The 23,354-nt window shown below is 40.9% G+C and overlaps 1 protein-coding gene across 1 annotated transcript in view; it reads left to right on the forward strand.

The window, feature by feature from the left end:
* Nucleotides 1–366: 366 nt before the first annotated feature.
* The window catches only part of ntf3 (neurotrophin 3), a 40,223-nt gene continuing 17,235 nt past the window's right edge, over nt 367–23,354 (forward strand). Inside the window, exon 1 of the mRNA XM_080050925.1 lies at nt 367–537. Coding sequence (XP_079907051.1) covers nt 520–537 — 18 coding nt within the window. The 5' untranslated portion in view covers nt 367–519. The remainder of the gene's footprint in view (nt 538–23,354) is intronic.

Below are 23,354 nucleotides of genomic sequence, written 5' to 3' on the forward strand. Positions count from 1 at the left end.
AAAACAATGTAACGTTTTTACAGTTATGGAAGCACAATACACATACATCTCAAAATTGACCAGTGCTTATACAACAAGCACTTTCACTGTCTCAAAAGAAACCCTGCCAAATGTCAGCCAGCATAAAGACGTAAAGGTTGCATCAGTCACGGACACACCTATGCACGCGCACGCTCTTAATTCGTTGTCCTAATTCAATGTGAGCAGGCTTGCTCTCCGCTGACAGACAGTGGCAGCGTGCATGCAGGTCTTTGCAGCAACATGCGCCAAGAGCCATCTGTCCTGCAACAGAATGAGCGGCGTAGATTATGCCGGAGAGATAGAGAGAGAGAGAGAGAGAGAGAGAGAGAGAGAGAGAGAGAGAGAGAGAGAGAGCGCATTACGCACACCCTGATCCTCTCCACACAGAACCAGTGGGGCGCACAGACCGGCGGCAGCCCTCAAAGTTTTCGCCAAAGGATTCCTGTAAAAATTAATCACCTTCATGTCGACTCTGTTGGATACTAACCCACCGATGCTATGGTTACCTTTATTACGGTAGGAACTGCTTCATTTGGTTTGATTTGGTGCGCCGTGGAGGGTTTTTTGTCACTGAAGAACTTGGTTTCTTCGGGAATTACACTGACAGAGACTGACACCAAAGTGTTCACTGTGCTCAACAGGCTTTAAACACATGTCAAAGATTCACGAAGTTGAACTGTGAGTGCACCAAATCGTGTGAGGAACATATGTTGGCTTTTTACAAAGTTTGGGAAACGGAATTTGGCATCACAGAGGCGTCTTAATTGGGTTTGTGTGCTCCAGATTAAATATTTACTTCTTGTATGAAAGAGGAGTTGTATGACAGTGTTTTCTCCGCTAAGCTCGCGCTCTGACAGGTAAAATAAAGTATACATCGAGACGCAATGCGACCTGCGGACCAGTGGAGACGAGACAAGCTTATTTACCTGTCACTCGGGGAGTGCACAGGTAGGCAAACGGGTTGGGTCTTTCTTTTCAAAGCTCGATTACTCATACATCAGAGGCTCCTGCTGTTTTCACATGCATTCGAGAGCCTGGCTCTATTTTAGAGACGTGTGAGGGAGCGGAACTGGCTGAATGCGCACGGTTCCGTTGTGGTTAACTTTGTGTCTTGTAAATACCGAAGCGCTAATTGTCGCTGCTAGTGGCAGTGAAAGCTGAAATGTCATAGTTGATTCCCAACAGAAAGGTGGGTTATGCATTTAATTGCCCTTATTTCCCTCCATGCGCGTTCTTCCCCTCGTTTGTTTATGAACAGAAACTACCGTCTGTGCGCACAGAGACCATCTCCAACATCTGCGGTCATAAACTTTACCAAATCTGTCTTTGGAGAAATGCAACCTAATAATTATATCATTTAATGGAACAAGTAAACGTCAAGATAAGAGGAAAAAAAGACAGATTAGGTACAATCAAATATCAATGTGGTTTTCTTCACCATAATGAACTTTAAGTTGTCTGTCCAGATTTGGAGTTAATGAATGTTTGGTATTTATGCATGTGCATGTGTGTATATATTTTATACCTTTTTATTCCCCCCAATCCTGCAGGGGTCATTTTATGAATGGGAGCTGGTGACAGGATCAATGCCAAATAGCCCAGTAACCCAAAAGTACCCATGCTGCATGCATGCGTGTGAACGTGACCTGTGTGTGTGTGTGTGTGTGTGTGTGTGTGTGTGTGTGTGTGTGTGTGTGTGTGTGTGTGTGTGTGTGTGTGTGTGTGTGTGTCAACTTTGATAACCTTATCTATCATAATGGCATTAACAGTGTGGTGCACTTGGGTTATGTCTGATATGACATTTGGTCTGGGCAGTTTTGCCTAATGGAGCTCATCAGTGGGCGTTCTGAGAGCCTTCGGTGGATGCTTTCCTCCTGCGGTGGGAGTCCCCCTTGTGTGACCGGGTGCAAGTGTTGAAATTGTGCGTGTTCCTGTGTGTGTGCGTGCATGCGTGCAGAGCAGATGTTGCAGCGGCGGATTTGACGCAGAGCCACTCCTGACATGCAGACACACATCAGCGGGACAGGGAAATTAGGACAGGAAGGAGGCGAGAGAGAGAGAGAGATAGACAGAGGGGCCAGTTCCATTCTGTAAATCCCTTATGGACACTTGAGGCAGAAAAGGCCTCCGAGGCTCCCTGAGATAAGTTAAGAGCAATGGGCGCAGTGCAGCTGCAACCTTAAGCTCAGTTTAACAATGTTAATTTTGTGTTTTACTGCAGGAGAAAAGAGAAATCAAGCATAAGGGGTGTAAACCGACCAGGGGCTGGGCTCCCTGGAAAGAACATAATGTAGATAAGTGTATAAAGGGCCAAAATGGCTCCCAGGTGGTTTAATAAAGTGATAATGTTACGACAGAGAGGTTGTTGTTGTCCCTCCGGCTCTGTGTTCCAACCTGTTAGTGCTTTTGTTTGTACCAAATCCCCATTCCATTCTCTGATGTATGCTTCCCTTCCCTTTAGCTCTTTCACTTTTCAATTTATTTTATTTTTTTCTGTAGTATTCGTCTGGCAAAGTGGGTCAATGGGGTTATTGATATCAGCATTTGACAATGCAGTTTGGACCTAGGGTTGCTGGTTTAAAGTCTTAAATGTGTATTTCAATGATGCACCCCACACCTCGGAAGAACATCTCACAAGGCGTCTGATTCAGTGCCAAACTATGCTGCAATTGATTTAGGTTTTGGTGTAGCGTTGAAAGGAATGCGGTTGTGTGTTAGGAAGCTCACAGGTGTAAAAATGTCTAACTGTTAAGTGTGGATTTACTTCGCCTTAGTTAATTGGTGGCTTGAATAAACAAACAGATGAAATGACGAGAAAAACTTGTAATCTTGTTCACTAATGAATTCTGAAGAAATTGTTGTTGTTTTAGAATTGATGTACAGAAGTCTTTCTCTATTTGTCTCTGTACTAAGCTGCACTAATGCAAAAGAGGGAATTTCAAAGTGAACATTTAACCAGTTTTGGGAGAGGCTTAACACGAACATGTCTATAGTTTGAAAGAAAATTATTTTATATGGAAACACTGAAAGAGAAAGCGAGATAGAGGAAAATGGTTGGTGGGTGAAAATGAATAAAACACATCTCATCACACCTTCAAAAGCAACAATGGCGTCTTATGCAGTCCCTGAGGTCCACCCACCTCCACCTCAATCACTCTGAAACTCTAAAAGCGCTTAGCAGATGTTTCTTGCAAGTTGTTTCCGCTTTCTTCAAGACACAGAGGGGATTGTAGTAGAAGTAAGGTGGAGCTCAAGCACTTTTCTGATAGATTTATGTCAATTGAGGTGTTTTGCACTACTGGGGTCAAGCACCTGAAGGATTTGTGCGGGCTTTTTCTTGCAGGTTAGTTGTAATAGAGTGCTTGGAATCTGCATGAAGAGACTTCAACATGAAGTTAAAACTAGGGGTGCATCAGTTGCAATTTCTCGTCCGATCTAGATATCCGATATAGCAAAGAGTTTAACTTTTGAATTTCCGATATTTTACTCCAACTTAGAACTAAAGGCCCAATTCACAGCATACACAAATATTTTTGGAACCTTTCTTAAAGAAATAAATAATGAATGCATTAGTATAGGTATTTGTACAACTTAGAGGCTAAATTAAAATGGTTGTTCTGAATGTTTTTGGAGAAGTTCCTCCACGGCTTATTTCAGACTTATTGTGGACTCACACCTGGGAACTCAGGGCACTGCCATTGTGCTGCTCGCTTCAGACCCAGGAAATAAAGCTTTTGGTGTGAGCCTAAAGGTTACAGTAAGGTTACAGTAACCTAATGCAAATTTCAGGCTATCTGCCCTCTTCTTTCACTGCGTAGAACTCCCGCACTGAAGACATGCTGCTTGTGACTGACACGCTGCGGGGCTGTGAAGTGCCCTGTTTTCCTGTCTCTGCTTCAAATTAAAAGTCAACTCACGTTTGGTCAGTTAAATGCTTTCAATGTGATGCTGCAGTTTAAGTAATTTTTTTCAGTTTGCATTAGCGGTAATTTAACACTGCACACTTCAGATAGTTAAATGCTTTCATGTAGAAAGCTGCGTTGTAGCCCTTTGAGGGTTTCACCTCTAGTTAAAACCAAACAACAAAGCGTTATCGACAGTGATGAGCAGACTGCATGTCATTCCACATGGATGAGAGAGGCATAAATAAGTTGCTGTGTCTAGCTTATGTTAAAGAAGAAGTTTGGATATGTTTCCATGCTGTTATTGCTCTTCTGTGTAGATGGAGGTGTGCCCCTCTTTCTATACGGTTTCAGTTCCACACAACGCTGTGCCTGCTCTGAGATGGTTTACACATTTAGCCCAGTGTTTACATCCTGCACATTCTTACGGCTGGTGGGAGCAAAACACACTGTAAGGATGTGTATTGAGACGACTCCCTCTGCTCTGTGGAACAGAACCATCACACCAATGACAGGACATTCATGTTCTTGAATTAATTCCTTCCACCTTTGACCTAAACTGCTTACTGTCATGTTAACAAGCCTAAATCTTGAGCTGAAATCCTTAGGCAGCTCTCAACGAAAAAGCAGAAGTTCCCGAACGTCCTTTTGTCCATTTTTTTGGTTGGCTTTCCCACAATTCCCTGAGGCAGAGCAGATACAGATCACAGGGTTTCAAGGTGAGGCTCGGGTCCTTCCCAGCAGTTCAGTCATCAGACACTTTCGGCCCTCCTCTTTCTGTCCGTCTTGACCCGGTAATCTGTCTCAGCGATTTTATTTTATCTCCCTCACATTCACTGTCTGGATCTTATGTACACCCATTTGTTCTCTCTCTCTCTTTATGCCCCCTTCCATTTCCAACCCTTCCCTCCCAGTTCTCTATTCTTTCCGCACTCTCTCTCTCTGTTTCCACATTACTAAGGTAGACTGAGTGACCTCCAGATAACATCCTGATGCTGATACAGCCGGGCACAGATAGTGTCGACTGGGGACGGATTCCCGTAGAGGCCTAGCTTTCATTCACTTACACTGTAACATGCCTCTACGGATTTCGGCTGTTGTTTCTTTTAAAGTAGATTTTAACCCCCTCCATTGGTTGATGTAGCCTTGCTGTGTGTCGTGTGTCTGGTGTCGCTGGATGTATTTACATTTAGCTGTACTACAAATATGGAATACAGAGTAGTTCAAAAATATTTACATTATCAATAGCAGAAGTGAAAGCAGTATTTAGATTTTTTTAGGAAAAGAACAGATGCATTGCTGTATTCAGTTTATTTTCAAAAGTGTTTACTTTAATTCTCCTTTCCGCTTACAGCAGTTTCTGGTTTCATGTACATCTTTGTTTCAGAAACATGTAATATTCATTACATACATATATTCCTTATTTTTTCTACACAGAATTTTCAGGGAAATTGGTCGCAGGTCATTTAACTACAAAGCTCCACCTGCTGCATCTCAAGGGGCTATATCCTTCAAGAAACTGCATTCAAAATCCTACATTAGTAAAAGTGCAGCAGTATTATCAGAAACAAATACAAGTATATGCTCTGCATAACTCTTGTGACTGACATATCTGTTGTTAAACCGGTATTGCTTTATTAGACTCTTACTAATGATGCAACAATATGTGAGTAACATTTTATTGTTGTAGCTGCTCAATGTGAAGCAGGTTTTACTTACTCTATGGCTGTGTTCGAAACGGCCTACTAACGTCCTACTCATACTAATTTTGACGTCAATTTCAGTATGTTGTGGTTGTGTATGCGAGTTTGTGTGGTCGAGAAATGCCCGGATGAGAACTTACTTCCGGGACGATTTTGTGTATGGATCGATAGGTTAATACCCCTACTCAACCGCCCCACAATGCATTGCGTCTTTTCAGACAACACAACGTTTTTTTTTAATTCTTTATTGCAAAAAAAACATGGGGAACTGCGGGGAAATCACAAACAACAAACTGTTTTTTTTATTAACATTCTTATGGAAGTCCTAGACCAAGCGTAAAAATAAATTTATTATAAACAATGTTTTATTTACGAGAGCGTCTCGGTAGCTTGTCGACTGTGACGTGATTCACGTCAGCTGAGATGCTTCTGTATACTTCAGTGTTAACGGTCCGACGAACCTTGCATACACAATAGTTCGTTAAGTAGATAGTATGTAGCATATCATGTTAAGTGTGTAGTAGGGAGGACGTTAGAAGGCCGTTTCGAACACAGCCTATATACACAGTGTGGTATTTTACCCAGATGATTCCCAATGTAGTGGTCAGGACCTTTCAAAGGGTTAATACGATGAATCTAAGAAGTCGGATTAAAAAATTAAAAAAGCTCTGCAACGAACATTTTTAATGATTTTTTTCAACTTTTCTCTAACTTAACCTATCCTGTAACATAGCCTGATTGTTCTGAGCAGTAACTTAGTTTTTAAGCTTTACAGCGCATTGAATTTGACATTTTTACCACGTTCCTTTAATCTTAATTCTTAATATAAAAAAGTAACTACTTTCTATGGAGAAAAATGTAATGCAATAAAATGTGAAGTTTAGTACAAGCAGGGCATAGAACAAAACTCTGGGCCCAAACCTAGTTTCTGTGGGCCCCATTTCTCCCTTGATCCATGTCACACTTTTTTATTTTTTGTGTGCGTGTCAGAAGTAATTGAACTGTTAACATGATTCTGAAGTATTTATAAGGGTAGTCATTTAGAACCGTTCATACCAAGTTAAAAAGTAAAATTTAAACTGTTATATGGGGCTAAGTCTGCACAGTTTAAAAGTACCACACAATCAACCCTCCTTCCTTGACATGTTGTAGCCTACAATAACCTAACAACGGTTAAATATGCTGTTCAAATTCAAACACATTATTTGTTCATTTAAGACTTTTTGTGCCAGACGTCAGTTCCACCCACCCACTACGATGCCCATGAGTACAAGTAGTAACTTGGAATTCTACAGTGGTAAATGTCCTTTCCATTGCCAATCACCACCTATTAGCTACTTAGCTGTCCCATCTGCTAAAAATGTTAAGCATGTGCTCTCCTGGTGATAAGACTGGCTGTCAGATGGTTGTCTGAAGCAGTTATACATGTATTACCATTAATACCGTAGTCGAGTCCGCCTTATCCACTGTGCTACAGGATTATTTTTAGTGATTATATCAGATTAAGATCTTGTGCTCTTTTGTCAAATTTACTTAAAATGTGTCAGTTCCAGCAGAGATTTACACCAGGCTTCCTGTGACTCTAATCCTGTTAATGCTTTCCAAATCTGACCTTGGTGTCATTGGCTGAGACTAGGCACGGAGAGGTTGTTTTTGCCTTTCACTCCTCTTATCGGCTTCATGGAAAAATCTGGCAAAACCTGCTTTTTGTAATAGCCCTGTTTTTCTTTGCACCAGTGGATTTAAAGTGCCTCTCAGTTTATTATGTGAGATATAGTGAGAGAACGCACAGTAGGAATGTCTACAGTGATGGATTCCCTTTTAAAAGGTGGAGTCAGCGATTCTGGTGAATGTTTGTTGACAAAATCACTTTGTTAAAATCAGTTTATATCTCCTCACGATATAAACTGATCTTAAAAATGACTGTCTCTACCTTTAAAGCACAGTTAGCTTTGAAAGGTGAATTCAGCGATTCTGGAGAACGCCTGTAGTCAAAATCAGTGAATCTCCTCACAAGGTGCTTCCTGTCCGTAGTGTGTGCACGCTGAAAAGAAATCCATTGTAAATAAACAGCCTAGGCTCTATAAACAGGCATGTTGCTAGCTATGGTGGGCCCCCTTTGTTTACGCATCCTTTGTTTACATACTAGTTTCCAGAGCCTATAGGCTGTGTACTAATACCAGATTTATTTTCATCACACACACACACACATTATGGACAGGGAGCAGATCGTGATAAGATATTCCCTTATTTTAACAAAAAATTACAACAAGCATTCTCCAGAATCGCTGACTTCACCTAGAACGCTTTACTCAAATGAAAAGTAGATCTTTATAGCCTGTCAGATGGTTCGACTGAAACTACCTGTTCAAAGCTCAAATACTTGGGTGTGGCCATCTTCATATTCTCCCTATGGAATGACATGCCTATAGGTGACATCTGTGTAGACTGGTGTGTCAAGTTAGTGGCCAACTTTGATATTTGAGCTGACAGATGTTCAGATGGCCTGAGGGGTTGAGCGGCTGCTCACAGTTTAAACCACACACAAATCCAATCCCTTACTTGTCCCCTCATTTTGTTTGACTCTAACCTTAACATGAGACAAATCCTAACTTTAATCTTTTCCCCCGAAACCAACTAAGGCCATGAGGAAGTGAAAATGGTTGTTGAAAAAATGTCCCCAAGGGTGTCAAATCACATATGCTCATTGTTTTCTATGAAAACCACACATCTCACAAGCTAAGAAAAACAGGCCTGTTTTCAGCTTAGTGACAAAGCATATTTTTCTTATAATCAAATGGCTTTTTATTTGTTTATTTTTAGTTTCAAAAATGAAAAATCAACACTTAATACTTAAGTTTATCTGAAGAACCTAAATTTTGAGATGAAGTGATTTTTTTTAAAGAGTTTTTTTTTTTACTATCTTTGCAATTAACTAATTAATAAATTAATTCCACAAATTCACGCCACACAGATTCACGAAAGTTATCAAAATCAAATGGCTAAAGTGGTGTGACCATGATCAGATACTGCATTGTATCTCTATGAATACTGACATTATGTGTAATCTGGCACAGACGATGCACTTGATCGCCTGGGTTCTGACATCCGACACCGAGTGGTGTGTGGCGGGGAGTAGGTGCTGGGATGTTGGATGGGAAACACAGTTATTTACATCAAATTCCAAAAGATCCATTATCAATGCTCCTTATTGTTTCTGTTTTCCACATTTTATTTCTCAATCCTTGTTCCCCACAGGTTTTATTTACATTAGCTTTGTGCATCCCAGCCAAAGATCTGCAGTATGTCTAAAGTTGATGCAGCAACACCCACTGATCAGGTCCCCCAAAACACTAGACATCTCTATTACATATGTACAGTATGTGCTTTAATCAATATCCCCCACCACTGATTCACTTATGGGAGACTACTGTTGTGCAATAGCACACCATTCATAGAGAGCAGATGCCTTGAGCAATGGGTTTGCTACAGAGAAAGCTTTACTTGATATGTGTGTAAGAGCCAATTAGGTCTCGAGGACAAATAGGAACCAATCTTTGGTCTGTCAGGTGTTGTACCTGGAAGGGAAATAGTTTTTGGTCACATATCTCATAGTCTCGCAAAGCCAGACCAAACTACAGCAAATAGTATGGCCTGGAAGCACGCCGTTTAGAGCCGTCTATTCGGGTGGGAAACTGGGCTGGCCTGTTTTTATTTCTTTAAACCAATCACAATCATCTAGGGCGGGGCTAACCCCGGGAAACAGCAGCGGTGTCCATGCAAAATAGTGCCGGGGGGGAACTTATTTTGATGGAACGTCTTCACGTCCAGAGGCTGTCAGAGAAATGGCTAAATCTAACCCGCAAACGCCACACAAAAACTATTAAAGACAAAAGGAATACACATAGTGTGTTGCTTTCTAACCAGCATGTCAAGACACCATACACTTTCGCCCCCGAGGAGCTCACAGGATAACTTAACCGGAATTAACTAGCCACGTAGTCACGCAGTGTTATCTCTGGTAACATTATCATCGGCGGCCCGTTGTCCTTTAAATCACCGAAAAAAGGGAACGCCGGATCTTAATCTAGCTGGTTATAAGGTCCGGTGCTCAATTCAAACCCCCACGCTTCATTTTCCAGAGTTTATGAGGGTATTTCTGCCCGGGGGAAGTTGTACAATGAAGTTGGACAGCTAGGCTAGGCTAAGCTAGGCTGCGTCCCGGACCGCCGCCACCAATGTTATTATCCCGAAGTATCCCCACACTTTATTTCTGTCTACAGTATTATTTCTGTGTGTGTGTGTGTGTGTGTGTGTGTGTGTGTGTGTGTGTGTGTGTGTGTGTGTGTGTGTGTGTGTGTGTGTGTGAGAGAGAGAGAGAGGGAGAGCGCTGCACAGAAGCACACAGGTTGACTGTGAGCGAATTGTTTCCTAGTTTGAGGGGGAGCTCAATACGGGAACACCAGCAACAGGAAATGGAGGCGCAGCGTTGTTAGCCCAAGCCAGCGCTAATAGACGCTGGCGGAAACCATAGATAGTAAATAATATGGATGGAGCATCCGGGCTGACCTCAGTTATTCACACAGCATCCAATAATCCTGGTTTGTGCACGTCGCCATCTTGTGAGATTTTTACTCCGCCTCACTCCTCTTGCCGAAAAGGGGAATCGACGTCACGTCGGGGGGAGGGAGATAGCTGACGTATACCTCCGAGGCAAAGTGAGGGACAACGGGCGGAGAGCTGTCACTCAAGAGATCGCGCCACTACATTTTAACCTCTAAAAGAATAAAAACTAGCGTTGGCCAAAAATATTCACCCCCCTCAGTGTTGTCATGGAGATATGACCTAAACATACAGACTAAAATGGTTTTGTGGCCCAGGCTGTAAATAGGTTTAATAAGACTTTGAAAACGGCCTATCTAACAAGTGAGTCAAAGAAAAACTGCTCGTCTTGGCGCCACCCCCAGTGGCACTTTCTGGTTACTACAGTTGTAGGTCACTTCCTTATTGGATGCCGGTAAAAATCGCTGAGGTTGGGGCTTGGCGGAAACGGTTCAGCCAGAATACATATCTCACAACTTGTCGCTGCAGTTAGGGCTTTACTGTTGGAGATAGCTAGCATACAGTTTACGTGGAAATAAATGGAATAAGTGTTTTTAAGTGCAACTATTGTTGGGCTTACACTACACGACTTTTCACGTGATTTGACAGTCGCAGACAATCTTCCAATGTCGGACTGAAATCACAGGAGTCTTGCCGGAGTTGTGGCGCGCGCCCATAATCTTAGTCGTTTGGTGTAAGGTGGTCATCCGATCCGATTTCACTCAGTCTTCTTCCCGTCTTCACGTTCCGACATTATCAAACAGGTTTTATATTATCGTTAGTATTAAGGGGTTGGCTCAAGCGAAATGACGTAAACACTGTCACACTCTCTCCTGCACCAAGCGGCATTAGTCGTGACTTGTGTCCGCCTGTGAGGCACTTATTTCGGACACTTTTACCTAGTAGCCTCGGCTGGAGAACCAGCTGTGCAACCTTAATACTTTACAAATTTAAGGTTAGGAGTCAAAGTTATTGGCGGACGAGATCAGCAAATAAAGCTGGTCAAATAACTAAAGGAAGTCCCCCGCTCGGAATATTGAATTAACTTTTTTTTTATTAAATAATCACAGTTGCGTTGCGGAAATAATATTAATCTCAAAAGGAATCTAGTTGTAGTCTTTTCAAAGTCTTTAAAAGTCCTCTGGTGTAAACCCAGCATAAGACTCATAATAGGTAAAAGTGTATCAAGAAATAAATCAGGGGTAGAGCGGCTCAGTGTCTTAAAACACGGGCTTAGCCTCTACAACGTGTTTTCAGACGACATATGAGTCCAACTTCAACATTATCTTCACCCTTAACAGGCTCAATTGGCATCAGGAATTAATTAAACACAAGTAGTTAATCACAGTTCCTTAGGTCCCCACGAGCAATCTCTTTAGCTGCCAAAGCCTCAATGTTTAGTTTTAGGAGGTGCATATCAGCTATGGAGTAGATTTGGAGGACTTTTGGTACTGAATAGCATGGCTTCTTACCACAGTGTGTGCAGTGTTTACCGCAGGATTTTTTTGTACCCTTTAAATTTGAATGCATGAATCTGGTGCACTTTGAGAGGAGAATATGCACTTAAATCCCATTCAAGGAGTCTTGTGTATTACTATAGATAGGATTATTGATGCTGACTCTTAAACAAGTTTAACCCTATTAACCCTAGCCCCTAAGCTATTTTTGAGATGTTTTGGTTCGCCTGGATTTATTCTCTTATTAAGATTGGATTCATCAACCTTTTAACGCACAGCAGTCAAGCTATGAACATCATTTATTTGGGCCACAACCTGGACTATAAGAATATGTGCTGCAGTGATGTCGTTTGAAAGTAGGAAATATCAATTAGACCAAGGGTGTCAAACTCATTTTCACAAAGGGCCACTCTACCATATGATAATCACACTAAGGGCCAGCCATGTAGTTTACCGACATGCCTTCTTTTAATCCAAAAAGTTAAAACAACATACCTATGAATATATTGTATTGTAACAACCTGCATACAGGGCATATAGGCTAGGTTTTGTTTCAACATTTGGGAGTACAAATTATAGGTGGGGGGTACGGGGCGCCCCCCCAGAAAATTTAGAATTTAACACTTAATTTCCTGCATTCTGGTGGATAAAAATCCACCGATCTGTGCCTTTTCTAGAATCAATTTAGTGGAAAACTATTTATGACAGTTTACATTGGACAATGAAATGCAAAGCCACCACTGGAAACAAAAGGGATTGGCTATCAGTAGCTAGCTAACGTTAGCTACGTAACACACAACCAGATAATGTTAGCTTCCATCCTTAGACACTTGACACAATCAAACATCAATATTAGCATGCTATTTAGCCACATAGATTGGCCTATTTAAAGCCCTTTAGAAAACTGACATATTTTCTTTGATGCAAGTTCATCAATTCATGGCTTAAAATCCTGAGCTGTAGAACTTTCAGCAGACATTCCTTCCGGTAAGCTGCGCGAGTGTCCACCCGTTGGGAGCGTGGGCAACCTGCGGATATGACACAGGCTCCGCATTTTTTTTTAAACCTAAATTGATATGCAAATGATTTTTATAGCAGCGGCGGGAAAAATATAGCAGCGGCGGCCGACCGCTGCTGTGTGAAAGTGGGGGAATCACTGGTGTGCGTGTGGAAGGACAGTAGTGGTTAGTTTTGTTTACATCTAATAAGCATTGCAAAACACAAGCAGAAGTTATCAGATGTGGGAAAAGAATGACTTCTTTTGTGATAGACGTACAGAGCTATAACAGTCGACTGAGCTGTAAGTGAAACAAGAGAAGCCTCTATTGCAAATTCAAATAGTTCAATTATTCAAATGTATGAATACGGTAAACTATATTTTTGGCATGAGAGATAAGATATGGCTAGTATACAACGTGATAGACTGCATGTCATGGGCTTTCCATGCCTGATCCCGCATGATATAAATTCATAGCATTGCTATTAGCATCTATTTTGATATGAAGTCAGCACATGGGACTTCACAAGCCCAGACAGCTTTTCAGAATGAAAATAATTGGGGTAAATTAGTGGTACCTTGTATAAAACACTGCCTGAAGATGTGCCAAGTCAGCCGCTACTTAACCAATATTACAAATGTACTTGTGCCGACAAGGATACATTGATATCCACTCTCTGCAGTATGTTATTGGCATTAGATATGATAAAGTATGTGATCCAGCTACAAAGTAGAACGTGTTACACATGGTAGCAATCTAATGCAAATAGTGGAGTACAGAGATGTTTTTAAATAGTTTGAGGTATCTGAATATAAAATTATATAATTGTACTGTATATGTACACTTATATATTCAGCCTATGGTCTTAAACATGGCTGTTATGCGTCTCCATCTGCATTTAGGTTACCCTTTCGTTTTAAAGTCCTCAAACTTCAAATGGCACAGAACTTATCTTTAGGTGTAACTGGACAGTTTTAGTGAGCTCACAACAAGGTTTTTTACTAAAATAAACACCCAAATGTATATTTTGGACCTGTAATATATACTACTATGAAATGAGACATGTTATGGAAGATAAACAGCCAGAAATCTCAAATTTGACTTGGAAAAACTATATGTTTGTCTCGCCATAAGTATATCCAATTGAGTCTTAATTCAACTGAGCAGATTCGTCATAGTAATACATAACAAAGAAATATAAGCCTGAATGCTTATTTTTGTCTCAAACAAATGACTTCGGACAAACAATGGATGTAGGTTCTTCTTTTAAAATTACTAGTATTATTTCAGCTTAATAACGTTGTTACTTATCCTGGTGAGAATGGAGACATGATGTGTCCTGGCGTGACCAGATCCTAAAAGTCAGCCCATGTGTTTGTTTTATTATCAGAGTGGTTAAGTGCTGGTATGGACTGAGACCGCTGCAATGTTTTATGTGAGGACAAAACCTTCCAACAAGAGTTTAGTCTTGCTTATAAGAAAGGACATTTCCTCTTATACGGTGTTCAATGTCTGAGTCAGAGAAGGTAAGCGCCAACGAGCTGGAGACAATGCTGAGTGACATTGTGAGTTTTGAAAGGAGCCTTGCTGCACGGCCAACATATTGTGTAATGTCACCATCTTGGAAATGAAGAATCCTTTTATTTGTAGACATTTGTATTCAGAAGAGTTTATACCGACATACCAAGTACAGTGTCAAGTAGTATTACTGTTATGTATTATTCAAAGGCAACAACTCATATATTCAAACAAGGCCTTAGCTACAGTGCAATTTGCGGTTGAATGGTGGGAGGCCACATTCAATCCTTCCATTTGCCTAACCAAAATAAGACCAACTTCACCAACACATAGTTAAAAGGAGGTTCACTCAGAATGTGATGGTCTCTTCTGCTATTAAAGTGATTACTAATCTGAAGACTTCCCCCCAAAAAAATATCTGTTTTGAAAACTTGAAACATCTTTTAGTATTGACGTAAGGAAGTAAATGTTGTACAGTATTAACACACATGTGCACTGAGAAGTAATATATACATTAGTTCAGGAAGGCTTTTATCCAAAGTGCCTGCCAGTACAGTTAGTACTCGTACACCAGTAGGACGAACAAATATGTATGTTTCAGTGAATATACCTATGAACTACAATGGCAGCATTCATCTCCAAACCTAACCTTAGTGTGTGATCTTTAAATTTAACCCTAGGGAGGACCATTACTCTTTGGGGGTCATGTCCTCACAAGTCACATGGTTAGAAACGTAGCGAGCCTGTGTTCCCTTTTACTTAAGAGAGGCCATGTGAATAAATAAGAGATAATAGTGAATAGGAAACAAATGTAGTCTCGCACAGTCAGACCAAACTACAGCTACTAGTAGTATGGTCTGGAAACCTGCTATATCGTTTCGGGTATTAGGGGGGGAAATGGGCTGGCCTGGTTTCATTTCTTTAAACTAATCACAATTGTCTTGGGCGGCGCTAAGTCCAGGAAGTCGCAACGTGTCCCTTCAAAATAGTGCAATTTGCTGCCGACACCACTAATGACGCGTGTCGTGTGTGCTCCTGTATGTTTGTCTGATGAAACACTGAATATGAAACTAATATGAATTAATACAAGTCTTACATATTGATTCGACCAAGGGACCTTCAAAATCAGGTAATAAGGCAGAATCCAATTTTAACACTGAAATTAAACTAGACCCACAAGAAGGTACTCCTGGCTCCAAAAACCTGAACCAATGGTGTACCAACTTGGGTCAATGAGTATGACGCATCCATCCTTGAAGACGGATTAATCCAGGGCTTTTCAAGATTTTGGATGCTTGGGCAGGGTGGGATACCCTCCGACTAATGTTAGTCACTGTAAGCTAATGGTCATACCAAACTGAGTAAGGTTGTATCTGCATACTATCTACCTGAGGGAAAATGTTTTCCCTGTTCAAAAATTCAACTTTTCATTTCTAAGAGAAATAATTTACTCTTTTAAAAGGATCAGTGGGAAGTCATACACCAGGATCAAAGCACCTGATGCAAATTGGAACCAATGACCTACTGTCTCTGGGCAGGAGGAGGCTGATTCCAACCTTGAGTAGGGCTTAAACAGGTGTTCAACACAAGTTTGGATACTCTAGTTGCAGACCATGATGGTCCGTGCAGTATAAAAAATGTGCTGCAATGAATTATTTAGATACATGCAGTATCTAGAGCAGGGGTCTCCAACAGGTCGATCGCGAGCTACCGGTAGCTCGCGGGCGGGTTTTCAGTAGCTCGCCTGATAGGTTGACCGACTTGTAAAAAAAAAAAAAAAAACATTTTTTTTTTTTTTTTTTTTTTTTTACAAGTTAAAAATCTGATCAAGGTAAATGCACCTCTTCCCATGGTCAAAACTTTGCGATTTGCGGTAAATAAATGTTCACGTGTCTCAAAGCGTTTCTCTATCAGCTGGTGTGCGTGCTGCTCTGCGGCTTTGCATGCGGCCATGCATAACTACGGCATGCACTGTCTTTGACTTTTGCATAAATGTATTTAAAGGCCTACTCCACCGGTTTGAATATGAAGGTGTATTGAATTCTGAGATCCTATGTAGTATAAATGTGCAAAAAAAATTGAAATTGGTTCATCCTAGCCTGAGAAAAGGCAGAAAGAGTGTTTTTTTAACCCTATATTAATCTTACTGTGACATCACAGTAAGATAAATATAGGGTTAAAAAAAATTACTTTGTAAATATTACTGTGATGTCACAGTAGGAGAAATCACAGTAATATTTACAAAGTAAGGTTTTTTTTTAACCCTATATTTATCTTACTGTGATGTCACAGTAAGATTAATATAGGGTTAAAAAAACACTCTTTCTGCCTTTTCTCAGGCTAGGATGAACCAATTTCATTTTTTTTTTGCACATTTATACTACATAGGATCTCAGAATTCAATACACCTTCATATTCAAACCGGTGGAGTAGGCCTTTAATCATTTTAAGGGGAAAACACATTGTATTTAGTTATTTGTAAAACAGCCTGCTATAGTAGCCATACAAGATTTATTTTCTGAATTTCAATGCTGCTTTATTTTTACGTTTTAAATTGGGAAATACATGTTCCAAAACGACCAATAACCTCTGTATTTAAAAAGAAATCAAGCAAGTAGGCTAATAATAACCATTAATGAATTATAGCCTATCGCATCACAGTAGGCCTAATTGTCCACAATAATCTCACAACAGCCCCTATCTAAAAAGGAACTTTAAAAATGTACAACTGTAAGGTCAGTTGTCTGTTTTATTCAAATAAGCAGTTGTTTATTTCTGTAGTGCGTATTGGCATCTTTGAGCAAAATACCCCCAAAATTTTCGGCGCGCCGCGTTGCGCCGCGCCTCCTCCACACCTGGGTGGTGACCACCTTGACTAAGACATTTCCTGGGGGAAACACTGTTGCGTCACAATAAGAAGTGTAATACAGACATTGATGTCAATTTTCACTGATATGTGGCCCACAAAAAGTGTAAAGTAATGTGTTCTTGGACCTTTGATGGGAAATTATTTATGATAAGCATTGGGTATTGCAGTTTCACACATGTACAAACAGAAGCTTAATTCATTTGATGTGTGCTATGTAAATAAATATAAGCGATTTGATACAAGTAGCTCTTGGCCACTTTAATTTTTTCAAAGTAGCTCTCAGTTGAAAAAAGGTTGGAGACCCCTGATCTAGAGTGTCTCCTAGTTTAGGCATTGTTATGTTATGCCGAAAACGGTAAACACAGCCTTGAGCTCTATGGGGATGCTTGTGGTTCTGGGGCTGCTGGGCAGTTGCCCACAATATAGGTTGGTTATCCAGCCGTTGGCCCTTGGACCATTAATCTAAGGAATACTACAAGTACACACAGACACACACACACACACACACTGAAGGAAGGTCAAAACCACTGTTGAGCCCTACAGTCTATTTCTGTGCCTGTGATTCTATTAGGCTTGACACTAGATTAACTCCCTTGATCTGAGTGGCTGATTCGGTGTTGGTTATTATAACTGCTCTGTCTCTCTCGCTCTCACACACAGCCTGTGCTGACACCCTCACTCATCTCCTGCAGGTTTCTTTTCTAACATACCGCGTGCCACTGAGTTCGCTTTGCCACCCAAACACTCCAAGCACCTGGTTTCACTCATAGGATCATCTTCTGTGTGGGAAGTGCGGAGGCTCAGATAAACAGAAACATGTTCCACTGACATAGTACACGGTACCTGCACACTTTAACCTCTTAGTAACCTACTCCTGCATCAGTACTGTCTCTCTCATTTATGTCAGACCCAAAGCTACACCTTGCCAATTCAATGTGTTAGTCACATGGATAACTATTTAGACTATGAAAACAGAGTGAGAAAAAGGTGCGTGCTTACCTGGCAGACATGGTCTAACAGAAGACTCTAATGGCGTACATTTCTGTTTCATTTAAACCTTTATTGTATACAGAACATCCATGCTTACTTGCCTGCAGTCACTTCTTTACTGCCTTTGCTGGTGCATTGCTAATTTTACGAGATGTTGTACATCAGTTTACCCACTGGTAATAAAATGTCCAGTTACTAAACCTTACAAAACGCTCCGCAGGGTGCCTGATTACTCTCTGGGAGACTTAAGATCTTTAGTCCCCCTTCACTGACCAACAGAGGGATGTGTGAGGTTTACTGATGTTAAAATTCAAGTATCAAGAGTTCAAATTTCTCAGCGATAAATCATTGCTGTTTGGATCAGGTTAATGCTTCAATTTGTGTGTGAAAGAGCTTTACTGCTTTAGTTTGTGTGAGAAAAAAATTTCAAATGTTAGCAGTATACGAGAATACTCTGTGTTTGGATGTCATACTTTGCTGTCATTTATTGTTGGTTTTAGCTGATTGATATATTTGCTTTTAACAATAACTATTTATAAAGTCCATTGTCCTGCCAAGACCTCTGGTGGTTCCCACCAAAACAATCAGAAACTGAGTTGCAATCCAGTTTTTACTCCATCTAAAGAATTAAGTAAAAAAGCCATATCAATGACTGATGGCCAGTTTCCTCTGTTCCAATCCATACAATGACTGATGTCTATAAAAAAGTCCCATTGGCTCACTTTTAAAAACAAAAGTTAAAGTTTCAAAATGTGTTGTAGACCCATTGGGAATGATTCTGGAAGGGCTAAAAATCCTCTCTCTGGCTCTAGTTGCTTTTAGAGTACAAATTGGGGGATTTGGGGGGTAATCTAACTAATTACTTTGTCCGTCGTTACAACGCCGTTATCGTTACTGAACGTTAAATGCGGTGCGTTAGGCCTACTATGAATTGATTGAATAAACTGTGTAATCCGAACGCACCCCTGGCTCCATAGGCCTACTACACAAACTGCTAGTAAGGAGACCGGGTGAGGTGCGCTTTTATAGGTTACAGTGTTTGTTATTTCTTATAGTTTTTTAAGATGTGTTTTATTCAGTGTGGATGACGTCAGTCAGCAGGAGCGCCTGTTTAGTGAAGTTGATTTTTCTTTCTCTCTCTGTTGTGTGAGTGTGCAAGTTGCCGCACTAACATATCATTCCACGGTTGAAACGTGCTTTCCCTGAGTTTGTTTGCATCGCCCTTGTGAGTAAGTGCATGGAGTTTCCCGATCGCTGTAATAAGCTATAATTTATGCCCGTTATTAAACGGACGCGATTTGCGGGTCGCAACAGCTGTTTAAGGTGTCATCACGAGCGGAGTATTGCTGTTGTTCTTTCCCCGGGATCTGTATGCTGCTGTGCATGTTAAAGAAGAAATAAACATAGGATAAATCCTTACTCCTCCTCTCATCGTCTCATGCTTCATAGTCTGACGTTTTTGGCCGACACCCCTGAAGTGAATCCAGTGATATAGCAGATCAGCGCGCTAACGGTACATCCACCAGTTTCCTCTACTACAAAGGTGGAGATAAAAGCACTACTTCCAATTCATTGAGGTCAAAGAATACTTTTGTTGAGAACAAAATAGGCCTATTTGAGTGCAGGATAAACCTTGTGCTGTCTGTGGATGTGCAATAAATATCGAAGGTTATGTACAAGTAGGCCGACCTGTCTGTCCTACTCATTTCAACTGACTTGTGAAATCTGCTCAGAAAAATCCAAATTCTTTGACAAATAGCATTTCTTTTTTTTTACAGTAATGCAAATAGTTACTTTCCCTGGTAACTTGTTAATTATATTATAAAGTAATTCAGTTACTAACTCAGTCACTTTTTGGAACAAGTAGTGAGTAACTATAACTAATTACTTTTTTAAAGTAACGTTCCCAACACTGCTTGGGACAAGTAATCAGACTGTTGTGTGTTTGCGGAATCAAAAGGAATATTCTCTTCTTATTTCTCTAGTTATGTAGTCAAAGTTGCTGCAAGGTGTGTGTTCTCATTTGTTTTACTCCGTCAGGGGAAAAGGTGGAATGTGTAGCTGTAGGTAGATACATATGTATGTACATGCACTAGCACACACCACACATTGACCTTCCCCTTCCCACACCTCACACATACTGTACCACAACTTTCCCTCTCTTAAACGACTCAACCACACCAAAGAGGCAACACCACACAGGCGCAAATGTATTTTCTCAAGGGATAATAACATCCGTCAATGCAGTTGACTCACCTGGCACGAAACATTCAGAGGATAATTCACTGTTATGATTGGAATTCTGCCCTTCCCTTCACTTGCTGTAACACCCAGGGGGTGAAAAGAGAGTGAGAGGCAAGGTGGAGGAAGACAAGGAGGATAACTTGCATGCCTTAATGGCTTAGTGCAAATAAAATGGAGCATCTAACATGGCTTAATATAAACTTAAGAATAGGAAAATTAATCACGTGTCCAGTGTTCTCCTCTGGTGAGTAATATCCGTAATCATTTAGTGACATTGTTTAGGGATCTGATTGCCTGGAGGAAAAACTTTTCCTCAGTCTTTCTGTGCAGGTTTTGTGCACAGATAGTATAAATGGATGTAGCATCCGGGCTGACCTCAGTTATTCCAACTGCTCCCAATCGTCCTGGCCTATGCACGTCACCATCTTGTCAGATTTTAACTCCGCCTCATTTCCTCGTACTGAAAAAGGGCATTGATGTGACGTTGGGTGTAGGGAGATACGCCCATCTAGCTGAGGCAAAGTGAGGGTCAACAAGCGGCCAGCTGTCACGGCGCCCCTAATTATTCATATATTTTAACCTCCAATAGAAGAAAAACTAGCCTAGTAGAAAAAAATTCACCCCGCTCAGTGATATGACATAAACATACAGACTAGAATGTTTTTTTGTACCAGGCCTTAAATATGTTTAATAATGCTGTGAAAACAGCATATTTAACATGGGAGTTAACGTGAAATTGCTTGGTTTTGAAACCTGCCCTTAGTGGCCACTCTGTGAACTGCACTTTGTGTCACTTCCGCATTGGATGCTGGTAGAACTTGCTGTGGTTGGGGTATGGTTTTGTGCCAGCACAGGCTTCAGCCTGACCTCAGAGTCAGTCTGTTACGTCAAGAAATTCAGCTCCTTCTTCATGCCGTGCTCTGAGAAGACTGGGATGTTTGCTGCATCACTGGTAGAGCTCCTTCTATCCATGTTAGTCCGACTAGAGTTAGCATTGGTAGCTTCAAACCATGCACAAAAAAGAGTTCAGGTCGTTCGCCAGAGCAGCTGCAGCACTCCAGAAGGGCCCCTCCATTATAGTCCGTGATCTCACGTAGCCCATGCCATATGCTCTGTGTATTTTTCCTGGAATTGTGGTTTCTTGTGGTTTTATTTTATCCTTTTAACGCCTCTTGGCGTCTGCTATATCCCATCAGAAACGTCTTCTTAGTTTCACAAGCAGTAGGCATCAGCAGGAGGGTTAGCAAACCCACCAGCCCTCACACTTCAACGGCAAACTGATTTCGGGACCGTCAATATATAATACAGTCTAGTTTACACCAAACCGATTCAGTCGCTGATGAATGTCTGTGAAATATCCAACTTATGACGAACTTCACCACAGAGCAAATTCGTCTGACTATTGAGTTGACGGAACAATGTGAGGTCGGACTGAAGACATGGCACCCCTGGCCTAATGTAAACCAGAACCTCAAAATTTAAGGTTGACTTATTGATACTTTATATCTTGGTTAATTTGGATGAAAACCAAAGTTTAAAAGCAAAGTTCTGTGCTGTCATGTTAAAATAATCTGACACCACAACCTCGCCACACCTTTCTTCTATCTATATCAAAAACAAATCAATGAGTCAAAAAAATTTCGATACCGAATATTGTTTTCCGTTCCGTTTTCTAATTAACAGATTGAGTGAACCACCAAGTGGTTAATCACATTGTCATTTGAAAACATGCTGAACTTCTCTGGCTTGTGCTTTTGCACTCCCAAACCAGACCAGATGTTGAGGAGTTTGAGATAAGAAATTGAACATCGGTATGTTTTCAATCAACTCACAATGAGAGCTTTGCACAAACATCAGATTTTCCATCTGTCAGACGTTCCTAAACACTTTGGCCTTCTCTCAATTTGAATCTACTTTTGGACTACAGTAGTTACTTGTAAAAATGTGTGTAAATAAATGGAGCCATTCAACATACCATTGTTTCCAAGCTCATGTATACAACACATAGGAGACACATTGTTAAATAATTTTTGTTTATGCACCTCCGGTTTTAATTTATTTATTCTGCTGTTCACTCAAGACATTTTCTCGAGTTTGGATTTTTCAGTTTAGTTTTTCTGTGTTGATTAATTACAATTTGCAGTACAACTACTTGGCTGGAAACTGAGCGACAGACCACATCGCTCTCTTTCTGTCTCTGTGCCGTAACATCTGGAATCAATTGGACAGCATTAGGGCTCAGACATTGGTGGTGAAAATCCCTCTGGAGGATTTGCTGGTTTGGCAAACTACTAGCTAAGCCCCATCGCTAAGCGCCCTGACTGCATCATCACTGGGGTCTCCACGGTAACTGCAGCGCTCACCATCCATCGCAGTCATTTCAAGTTGATACAGTTGTGGTTTTCTTGAGCCAGCAGGTTTCAGCTTAGAGCCACAAGGAGAAAGATATTCTGACTAATGACTTCGGGTTGTATTTGTTGTTTTAAGATGATCTTGCCTGATATTGATATCAGTGCTGCCAGTCTATTTTTAATCAGGGTTTGTCTTATATACCCTGATGCAACACTAATATAAAATATCAATATATAGTATATCTCTATTATATCACTGTATAATATTTGTGCCAAAAGCCCAACTTTACTCGACATCATTGCAAAAGAGGGTCACCCCTCAATTGATCTTTCAAGTTTAAATAAAGGAAAATGAAATTAATGAATGAAAGTTTGAACTGTCGTTTCAGGGAAACTGGTCAGACACGGTTGGTGGTCCACACTCTTTCAGTACAGTCACACTTTTTTTCTATCAGCCATAACCAGCGGGAAATCGATGTTGTGCCTCTTCTGGGTAGGGAGTAAGTATTGACCTTAAGTGAAGGAATTCAAGAACCTTGGGTTCTTGTTCGCAAGTGAGGGGACAATATAGCATATAGCAGATTGGCCGGACAATTGGAGCAGTGGGAGCAATATTGCATTTGTTTTACAGCACCGTTGTGATGAAAAGAGAGCTGAGCCAGAAGTCAAAGCTCTCGAACTACCAGTCAGTCTTCGCTC

This window comes from Ammodytes marinus, assembly GCF_949987685.1.
Source record: "Ammodytes marinus genome assembly, chromosome: 22".
NCBI classification, from domain to species: domain Eukaryota; kingdom Metazoa; phylum Chordata; class Actinopteri; order Uranoscopiformes; family Ammodytidae; genus Ammodytes; species Ammodytes marinus.